The following is a 10,848-nucleotide window of genomic DNA, read 5'->3' as shown; positions in this document are numbered from 1 at the left end:
TTTCACTTAATAGTTGAAGACACTGAAACGTTAAATAAAGTTAAGTAACTTTCCAATGCCACAAGGCTAGTAAGTGAGACCAAGAATTAACTCCCTGACCCCAGGGTTTGCTGAATTTCAGAATGTGCCAGGGGTCAGTGGGAGCCAGCTAAGATCATACATCTTCCCCACAGAACCCTTGGAGCTTTCCTAAGTTTAGTGCCTGCACTGCAGAATTGATGCTGTAAATGGTATTTTCTTTTAATAAATCCTCATTAAAAAGGAATGATTCTTCAAAGAATTCTTGTGATGACTGAGGCCCTTCTTGTTAAAGACATCAGTGATACAAGGGATAATTTAGCCACCTCTTTTATTGAAGAGTTTTATCTCAGTAAAATTATAATTGGATATAAAACACACCACGCTACTGAAACCAGTACACATGTGCCACACAAAAGTTCATTCTATGCCTTCTGCCATCACCAACAGAAGCTCGTTAGCGTTGGTTTTCTTAAGTCAAAAGCTGTTTTCTGGAAAGTGTCAAGTTCTGCTGTGCTCAGATCATGCAAATTACAAGTGACAGGAGGGCAGAAAGTAGAGCAGTTGTAGACAGAGAGACCCACAAAACGAAGAACTCGGGAGTTGTTAGATCTGGAAGCAGATGTCCAGGGTGTGCCTGACTCACACTCAAGGTTGCATAAGCAAGATTTCAAAATTAATTCTACTCTGTAGACTTCAAACAAATGTGTAACGTTCCTGGCTGGAAAAGAAGAACTATAGTATCTGATTTTTTTTATTTTTATTTTTTTCATTTTTTTAGCATCACTTGCCCTTGTATCTCCGCCTTCTTTTTCTGCAGGAAACTCAATTTCCTACTTCTGCACACCAAGTTTCTACCTCCAGATCTGCTTGGTTCAATTACTGAGAAGTCTGACACACCAGTTGTGCCTGAAAGAAACCATCACGGGTGAGTTGAGGGGAGGCTTTTCCCATAACTTTATGAATCATCAGCTCAGAGCATCTCAAAGCTGGGGACACCTGGACTATGCACATCTTGAGGGACCACAAAGCCCATGAACTTTGGGAAGATCATCATGATGGGGGAATGGAGTGGAAGTGGCACCAAGAGATTTTAGCAGTGACCCTAGTGACAGGAATTGCAGAGCCTGGCTGGGTGAGACCCCTCCTGAGACTCTTGAGGTGGGAGAGATGACACTAAAATAAGATAAGAACAACACACTTCTCAACACTGCCCCTCGCATGCTGCCCCACCCAGCACCCAAGGACTTTAAAGACCTGAAACTTCCTACTCTGAATTTTTTTCCCTTTCTAGTCCATATATGTGACAGCCCATGCCCTAAACCAAAATGAACCTCTTGTCTTGCCTCAGGAGGTTCACAGAGGCTGAAGTGAGAAGTTTTTATGGAGGCAGATTTTTGTTAGTTCTGGATAATGTGTTCTGATGCCCAGAAGTGATACCTTCCTGTTGTTGTTAAGTGCCATCTAGTTGCTTCCAATTCATAGCCACCCTCCACAGGATTTCTGAGGAGTAGCTGGTGGGTTTGAACTGCTGACCTTGTGATTAGCAATCCAGTGCTGATCCTACAGCACTTAGGTAAGTGCATTTCAACCACCATGCTGAGTGTCCACTGTGGCAGGAGCCAGATACACTGGAGAGATGGAGGAAATAGTGACTGAGCGACTGGTATTGGAGATGGCAGCATGCAAACAACACAGGGTAGAACCCAGAGGGGAAGGTCACCATGTCCCCTCCCAGCCAACTCCCAATCTGAATCAAGAGCAAGGGTCTCGCTGCCTGGTCCCAACAAATCTCCCCTGTGATTCTGCTGCCCAGCATCTGAGAACCACCGATCATATCCACACTCTTGGAATATTAGAATAGTCCAGAGGGTTTGCTGCAGGAATGGAGCTACGTGTCAGGATTATCAATATCCTCACTCTTATAAAGTCTCATACCCAATCACCCAGGCGCCCAGCCCTAGGTTTTTCAGGAACTTGCAGCCCACTCATTTTGTTATTTGTTTATTCAGCTACTATGTGCTGGCCATGAGTCCCTGGATGATACAGACAGTTAACTGAAAGGTTGGAGGTTTGAGTCCATCCAGAGGAGCCTCAAAAGAAAGGTCTGATCTACTTCCAAAAACCAGCCACTGGAAAATTTATGTTGTTGTTGTTAAGTGCTGTTGAGTTGGTTCTGACTCATAGCAACCCATTACAGGGTTTTCGAGGAGTGGCTGGTGAGTTTGAACCACCGGCCTTGTGGTTCAAACTGACCTTGCAGTCTAGCACTTTATCCTACACCACCACACCAGAACTCTAAAATTCCTATGGAGCCAGTTTTACTCTAACATACACTGACGCGCCAGGAGTCAGCATCTCATTTGCTTGATGTTTTGATATGTGGTGGGCTGCGTTTGAGGGCATTGGCATGTCTCAGTGCAAAATGAGACCCCTGTCTTCATGGAGCTTACTTTCTAGAGGCAATGTCAGTGTGTGTGTGTGTGTATGTGTGTGTGTGCTTGCATGGGCCCATGCTGGTTGGGGGTGGGAGAGGAAGTTGTGTGGATCCATGTACAAATTTTAAGGCTAAGTGCCAAAGAAATTGTGTTCCAGGCATGGATGAATACTTATAAAGTCCATGAACTATTCTGCTGACACCTCTACTCTCAGAACCTAGAGCTGGATGTCCTTGAGAACCTTTGAAGTAAACAGACTAAGGTTCACGTTCCAGCTCAGCTGTCACTAGCTTTGTGAGTTTGGGAGCATTATTTAATCTGTCATGCTTCAATTTCTTCATTTGTAAGACTGATAAATGCTTATCACACGATGCTGCTGTAAGGTGTGCAAAGCAGCACACACACACCTGGAGCTTGCAGAGCAGTCAGTGATTGTGATTGTAATTCTTTTGGGGGGACTCGACTTGGATCAGAGGTCTTATTTCTTCTTCAGTTACTGCATATTTCAAGAATGTGCCTCAGTGATGTGAAATACAAGGCTTGTGAAATGTGTCAATCACAAGAGAACTGAAGGATAAGATGAGCAGATGGAGAAAAACAAACTCAGTCACTACCAGAAAAAATAAAAATCATTTTCTCTAGAAATGGATTTCATGACGTTAAGTCTCTTGGTGGTGGGTGGTGGTGGTGTGCATGGAGTTGAGTCAGTTTCAACTCATAGCAACCCTGTGTAGGGTTTCCAAGGCTGTACATCTTTATAGGAGCAGAAAGCCTTGTCTTTCTCCTGCAGAATGACTGGTAGATTAGTACTGCTGACCTTGCAGCCGAATACATAATCCACCAAACTACCAGGGCTCCTTAGTTATTAAAATTATAGGGGGTTGTATGCATTTATTCATTGAATTGGTATCTCATTTGTCCAGATGATACCATAAGAGCTGATTTTAAAAACATGAGTTAGTCCTCGGCCTCAAGGAGCACGCATGTGTAAAAGATAATGTGCTAAGTGTTTATTTAGAGGCAGGCACAGAGTGGTATGAGATGATAAGCATAATTTGATAGAGGAGGCAAAGAAATCTTCCCAGAGAAGGAGAATTTGAGTGAGGATGTTGAGGGATATGTAGGCAGCTCACTTGATGTGGCTATAGGATCCCTATGAGGGAGCTCTGGTAGTGTAGTGGTTTCGAATCAGGTTGCAAACCTTAAGGTCAGCAGTTCAAAACTACCTGCCACTCTGTGGGAGAAAGATGAGGTTTTCTGCTCCAGTAAAGATTTACAGTCTCAGAAACCCTGTACAGGGTCACTATGGGTCGGAACCAACTCAATGGCACATAATAACAACAATGAGTCAGAGCTGACTCAACAGGATTTAACTAACAACAGCAGCATAGGGCTTCACTAGTCATTTTAAGGAGAGAGACAAGAATATGCAAAAGTAGTGACACATGAAGAAAAGGTTGTTTGAGGGGGACAATGGAGAGTAGAGGGCTGTATCTGGACACAGGATCTGAGACTTGGGAAATGAATAAAGATGCAACTGTGAAGAAGCGAACTTAGGAAGGGTGTGATGAGCAGTGGGCCATTACTTTTGAGGCCCCATCATATACAACTACAGGACTACTAGAGGTTTTGAGCTGAGAAGTACATGATCCAATTTCCATATTGGAAAAGACAGTTTAAAAGGAAGCTTGGCTGGGAACAGAGAGTGCAACCAGCAAACACAAAACCACACAGCAAAGCAAGAAGTGAGGAGATCTGAGGAAAGGAAGTGGCCATGAAAGAGGTTAGGGGCAGGGAGGCATGGAGGGACTGAATTTGAGAGGCAGTTCTAAGGTAGGACTCACGTGACATAATAACCAAGTGTTTCTTTGTGTAGGCCTGTGCTAAGTTCTTATCTCAGGCAATCAACTTAGGAAAGTCACTATTTTATGTTAAAGAGACTGAGACAAAGAAGTAATTAACCCCAAATCACATAGCTTGTAAGTCAGGGATGGAATTAGAATCCACCAGATCTGATTGGTTTCAAAGTTCCCAGAGGAGACCCAGGATAACACCCACTCTTCTTCTCAGAAAACAGAGTAAACGACAATCACACATATGCAAGATAAGAAATATCTTATCTATAAGTAGGAACCGGTTCAAAAGAGCGTGGTTTGGGAGGGGTTGACTGAAGTTTCTAATGGCACCTTCTTTGTTCATTGTGTACCTCCAGTGCCCAGAACAGAGTATGGCTCATAGTGGGTGCTCAGTAAATACTAGCTAAATGAACTCAGCATGGGGAGATATGCAGTAGGCAATGGGAAATTCTGTTGTGGGGGTTAGGAGAAAGGTGACACTTGAAGACAGAGCTTTGAAAAACATTAGCATACATGGGAGTTAGAAGCCTGCACATGGAGGGTGATATGATTCAGAAGCAGCTTTGTAGCAACAATAAAGAGGTGAAAGGATAGTGCCTAGGGACATTTAAGGTATGAGCAGGGATGGGGGTTCAGTAAGAACAGCAATAAAGTTTCCATAATAAGTTTTCAGATAGGAGCTGCCCCCTAGAAGCCAAAAATATTTGAAATGGAAGAAGTTGGCAGAGAGATCCATTAGAATGAGACTGGTCAGAAAGCAGGGCATTTGAAAACTGGATTGCAATTGGCAACATAAGCAAAAGAACTTTTGGCAGGATGAGAGATGTAGGGGCTTTAAAGGGGTGTAGGTTAGATACTTCACATGGAATGCTGTCAAACATAAGTAACAGAAAATTTAACTCAAAGTAACTTAAAAATGGCATGATTTCTGTCAAATAACAGCAAGTCAGGGGATGAACCGTGGAAGGGAGTGTGTTCAGGACTCGATGAAGTTGGGGCTCTGCTTGGCTTCTCTGCATTTCTCTGGGTTTTTCATTCTTGGCCCCAAGCTACAAGTCCTTGCAAGACAAGCCCCTAAAGTGGACAAGTAGGTGGGGGAGGCTCTATTTTACCAGAGAGGTGCATTTCCAGAGGTCCCTAGCACACCCTCCTTTACATGTCAATGTCCAAAAATGGGTCCCCTAACTGTTCACCTCATGCAAAGAAGGAAGGAAAAACAAACCTCTAGTATTTTTCACCTCATAATAGCACTGGGTTTTCTGGGGAAGAAAAGGGGTATTGTAAAATAGCTGTTGGGTAGACAACTAGTATCTGCTACTAGGAATAAAAGGGAAATGGTACTAGCCATTTACATGCTCGGTTGCTAACTAAAAAGGTTGGAGGTTCGAGTCCACCCAGAGTCACCTCAGAAGAAATGTCTGGCAATCTCTGAAAAATCAGCCTCTGGAAACCCTGTGGAGCACAATTCTAGTCTGACACACGTGGGGCCATTATCTATCTGGGTGGACTCATTAACAATTGGTGTACTGGGCTAGCACACATGGCTACAAAGGAAAGAACAAAGACTCGGGAGTTGTTGAGTAGAGCAAGGATACATCTAAGATCAGGAGTTGCAGCAATTATGTTGTGTGGCCATCCTTTCACTCTGCGTCTAGGACAAAGGAAAATGAATGACAAGGAAACATTTCCACAGTCTATCCACAACATGCTGTCCACATCTTAGTTTTTGTTTACAAGAAGAGAAAATATTACCAAGGATAAACAAGAAGCCATCACCAGCTATGAGTGTGATTGTGGTAAACCACTGAAGAATTCTGTCGTCAGTTACTGTTGAGTTGATTCCGACTCATGGTGACCCCATGTGTGCAGAGTAGACCTTTGTTCTCTAGGGTTTTCCAGGACCTTATAAAAGTTGACTTTTTTCTTCACAGGGTTGAGTAAGATGGAGTATCCAACGCCAAGTCAGCCATATTATTTTGATTACAGTGGGTCGGAGCCCTGCCATAAAATCGATGTGAAGAAAATGGCAGCCCGGCTCCTGCCCCCGCTCTACTCACTGGTCTTCATATTTGGTGTCGTGGGCAACATGCTGGTCGTCCTCACCCTGATAAACTGCAAAAAGCTCAAGAGCATGACTGACATCTTTCTGCTCAATCTGGCCATCTCTGACCTGCTTTTCCTTCTCACCATGCCCTTCTGGGCCCACTCTGCTGCAAATGGTTGGGTCTTTGGGAATGCAGCCTGCAAAATCTTTACTGGAATGTACCACATTGGTTATTTTGGTGGAATCTTCTTCATCATCCTCCTGACCATCGATAGATACCTAGCGATCGTCCACGCTGTGTTTGCTCTAAAAGCCAGAACGGTCAGCTTTGGGGTGATGACAAGTGGGGTCACCTGGATGGTGTCTGTGCTTGCCTCTCTCCCTGGAATCATCTTTACCAAATCCCAAATAGAAGATTCTAATTTTTTATGTGGCTCTGATTTTCCAATAGAATGGAAGAATTTCCATACAATAATGAGGACCATCTTGAGCCTGGTCCTGCCGCTGTTTGTCATGGTCATCTGCTACTCGGGAATCCTAAAAACCCTGCGTCGATGTCGAAATGAGAAGAAGAAGCACAAAGCCGTGAGGCTCATCTTTGCCATCATGATTGTCTACTTTCTTTTCTGGGCCCCCCACACCATCGTCCTTAACTTAACCACCTTTCAGGAGTTCTTTGGCCTGGATAATTGCCATAGCTCTAGCATGCTGGAGCAAGCCATGCAGGTGGCAGAGACACTTGGAATGACACACTGTTGCATCAACCCCATCATCTACGCCTTCGTCGGGGAGAAGTTCAGAAGGTATATCTCCAACTTCTTCCGAAAGCATATCGCCAAACGCCTCTGCAAACAATGTCCAGTGTTCTATGGGGAAACAGCAGATCGAGTGAGTTCGACGTACACCCCATCCACTGGGGAGCAGGAATTCTCGGCTGGTTTATAAACTGAGAAGCCATTTGCTTGTTACTTTCAAAAGGAGAAAGCAGGGGGTGGGGGGTGGGAGACAATAATCTGTATATAATAATAATCTTCAAGGGTTTGTTGAAAAACAAAGACCTGTGAAGCTGGTGCCCAGGAATCTCTGGGTTGGGTATCCCAAAACAGCCTTATCTTACACCAGGTATATCTGTCTACATATGCTCAGATGACAACTACAGGTAGGGACTTTGACTCCAGCAAACTCACCTCAGGTCCTAAATGATGCTGCATTCCCTGTGTTTCTGCCAGTCTACACCATTTTACCATTCCGTCTCTTGTACTCAAGGACCTAGCTAGAGGAGAGGAGGAGGAAGAAAGAGTCTCGGTGTGAATGGGAATGAGGGTGAATGGGGTCAGGGTTGAGTGTGAGAAGGCAGGCAATGGGTGTGAGCTCGGCTAAGCCTTGGGGAATAGGAAGGAAAGTCCAGGCTTTACTCACACAACCAGGAAGCAGTGCTGACCCTCAACCCCATCTCCCATCTTTGTTAACTTAGGAGGCTTCACCAAGTCATAGAGAGTTTGGGAATGACAGTATCTTTATGGGCATTTTGGTTGGTTCTGATAATCTTCTTGTTTGTGAGTACAGGATAAATTTTGTTTTCCTATGATTCATTTATGACAACCATGAACTGGAAATCAACTCAGTGACTACTACTTTGGTTTACTGGTTTTATGGCAACCACACACCCCACACTTAAAATCTATTAAATGCCTTGTCCCATCATTCACATGGATTGTAGGCCTTACTCCTTATAGAATAATTTATGTAAAATTGTTTATAACACATTTCAGAATCTCTGATCAGCTGACAAACAAAACAAACAAACACCTTGTTGGTCCTTCCAGGCAAAGGGGAAGAAGTGCATGTAAAAGGAGTACAGGAGAATGAATGAATCCCTGCATCAGAAGCAGAGGGTCATAGCAAGAGGACAGGGCAGTGTGCGAGTGATTTTAGTCAGGTACGAAGAGAGAGCAGCAAGTGTAAAAGCCTGGTGATGTTGGACCATACTTGTTTCATTCTTGCTGTTCCCTGCCTCCTGTTTACTTCATCACAGCCTTTATCATATTTAACTCTTGGCCAAAGCCCAGGCAGGAAATGAGTACTGGGGGAGAACATGAAGAAAACCAAAGACAAGAATCCTTTGGTGGACCAGGGAGAGGGGAATCAATCTGTGGGGCTTGGAGGAGTATGGCCTCAGGACCAAGAAGCTGCCTGAAGATGCACCTAGCAGAAGGCTTCTTCTTTGGAAATGGTTTACTAATCACACTTCCAAGTAGGATGGGGTAGAGGGAGGGGATGGCTTAGATGAGGAAAATGCATTTGAAAAACAAATGTTTTTTAAGCTATCTTCCACCACCTCATTTTTAGATACAGGCTTAGAATTCAAGTAAAAGAAATAAAAATAAACAACAACAAAAAGTTATACTTTCTCTGAAACAGTAAAAACAAAATTAAAGTTGATCACTGCAATTTGCAAATGTAGTAAAGTCTAATTTTGAAGAGTATTATGCCTGAAAATATGGTTTAATCAGAAAGAAAAGTCTGGCTGGCTTTCAAAGTTGGGAGCCTATGGCATGTCTGGGGCGGCTGGTTTGACATAAACATGGTGGTAGTGGTTGTGTCCTGTTGAGTCGGTTCTGACTCAGAGCGATGCTGGTTAGGGTGTCCAAGGCTATGAATCTTAACAGAAGCAGAAAACCTTCTGTTCTAAAAAAATCTTCTCCCTAAAAGTGGCCGAAAGATTTGAACTGCTGACCTTGCTGTTAGCAGCCCAGCTCATTACACTACCAGGGATCAATTATATAAATAGGAGGAGGCTTCAAAAAGTTCATGGGGGAAAAAAATTCCATTATCTTTCAATTCCACTTTTTTATGACCTTTTGGAAGCCACAATGTAGCTCTCTACAGGGAGCCTGTTTTACCTGTGATCTGTGGGCTGATTAGCTTCTGGAGATGTGGCATCCTAAGGTCATTTGGATGTTAGCACACATTCCACAACCATCACATCAACTGGTTTTTCCTTCTCATAAACTTGCTGCCCCAAACCTAAATACTCAGCTGCTAACCTAAATATAGAGGTTCAAGCCCACTAGTCACTCCATGGGAGAAAGATGTGGCAGTCTGTTTCCATACAGACTTTTAGTCTTGGAAACCCTATAGAACAGCTCCACTCTGCCCTGCAAGGATTCTGTGAGTCAGAGTTGACTCAGTGACAGTGGATTTGATTTGGGTTTTTTATTATGAAGCCACAAACTTAAACCTATTTGAGAGCTTCATTGTCCTGCAGTTGTCCTTAGTGATGTTCAGAGTGTCCCGGGTTGGACCAGTGGGAGCTCCTGAATGAAAACATTTGAGTCCTCTTTATAAGAGAGAGGAACCCGAGCAGCTTGTTCTAAGTGGCGCCAAGTGCAGAACGCACGTACAAGTTAGCCGTGTGTTCCAGAACTGATGCAAGCAACTTGGGAGCTAGAAGTTATTATGGTTCTACTTTCTTGCCATGTGACTAGAAGTGGTTGCAGAACTGGAAGGACCTGTGTATTATCTTAATGAATATAGCAAATTTTGTTTTGATGAAATATAAATATTGTTTTAAAAACTGTGATTGAGAAAATAAATCAATGCTCTAATTATATTGTTTTAAAGCTGTCTGTTTTGATAAAACTGCCCTCTGTGATAAACTCCTTATCATTCACAACTTGTCCTCCTTCCCCTGCCCAAGTGCACACATCACCCCCCCTTTGCCATGTGACTTGCAGTGCAGCTAAAGACTGAACATCCTCCCCAGCACATACTCATGCATGCATGCACACACACACACACACTATTGCTGTGTAGTCAGTTTGACTCCTGGTGACCCCCTATGAGTTACAGAGTTGTTGTTGTTGTCAGGTGCCATCGAGTCGGAACCAAGTCATAGTGACCCCATGCACAGCAGAATGAAACAATGTGTGATCCTGGGCCAACCTCACTACCACCGCCACACTTGAATCCATCAATGATGCCGCCTAGCCAATCCATCTCGTTAGGGGTCTTCCCCTTTTTCTCCAACCCTCCACCTTACCCAGCATGACATCCTTCTCCAGCGACTGTTCCCTCCGGACAATATGTCCAAAGTATGAGAGATGAAGCTTAGTCATCTTAGCCTCCAAGGAGCACTCTGGCTGCACTTCTTCCAAAACAGATTTATTGGTTCTCTTGGCAGTCCATGGCACTTTCAGTACAGGAACTTTTTTTAAAGTATTGAAGAGCAGAGATGTCAGCTTGAGGACTAAGGTGCACCTGACCCAAGCCATGGTATTTTCAATAGCCTCATAAGGATGTGAAAGCTGGACAGTGAATAAGGAAGATCATAGAAGAATTGATGCCTATGAGTTACACAGTAGAACTGCTTTATGGGGCTTTCTTTGCTATAGAGCAGATCACCAGGCCTTTCTTGCACAACACTACTAGATTAATTCAACTGCTCACTTTTAGGTTAGCAGCTGAGCACAAGCCTTTTGCACCTTCAAGG

At 43.7% G+C, this 10,848-nt stretch overlaps 1 protein-coding gene across 1 annotated transcript; it reads left to right on the top strand.

Moving 5' to 3' along the window:
• The first annotated feature begins 5,978 nt into the window (after positions 1-5,978).
• Positions 5,979-7,301, top strand: CCR2 (chemokine (C-C motif) receptor 2). The gene is made up of 2 exons (XM_006868848.1): positions 5,979-6,034; positions 6,251-7,301. Exons 1-2 carry the CDS (start codon positions 5,979-5,981, stop codon positions 7,299-7,301), a joined length of 1,107 nt encoding a protein of 368 aa, XP_006868910.1.
• The last annotated feature ends 3,547 nt before the right edge of the window (positions 7,302-10,848 follow it).

This window comes from Chrysochloris asiatica, unplaced genomic scaffold (genome assembly GCF_000296735.1).
Source record: "Chrysochloris asiatica unplaced genomic scaffold, ChrAsi1.0 scaffold00124, whole genome shotgun sequence".
Classification (NCBI taxonomy): domain Eukaryota; kingdom Metazoa; phylum Chordata; class Mammalia; order Afrosoricida; family Chrysochloridae; genus Chrysochloris; species Chrysochloris asiatica.
Note: the sequence above shows the minus strand (reverse complement) of the source record. Positions and strands in the feature narration are given on the sequence as shown.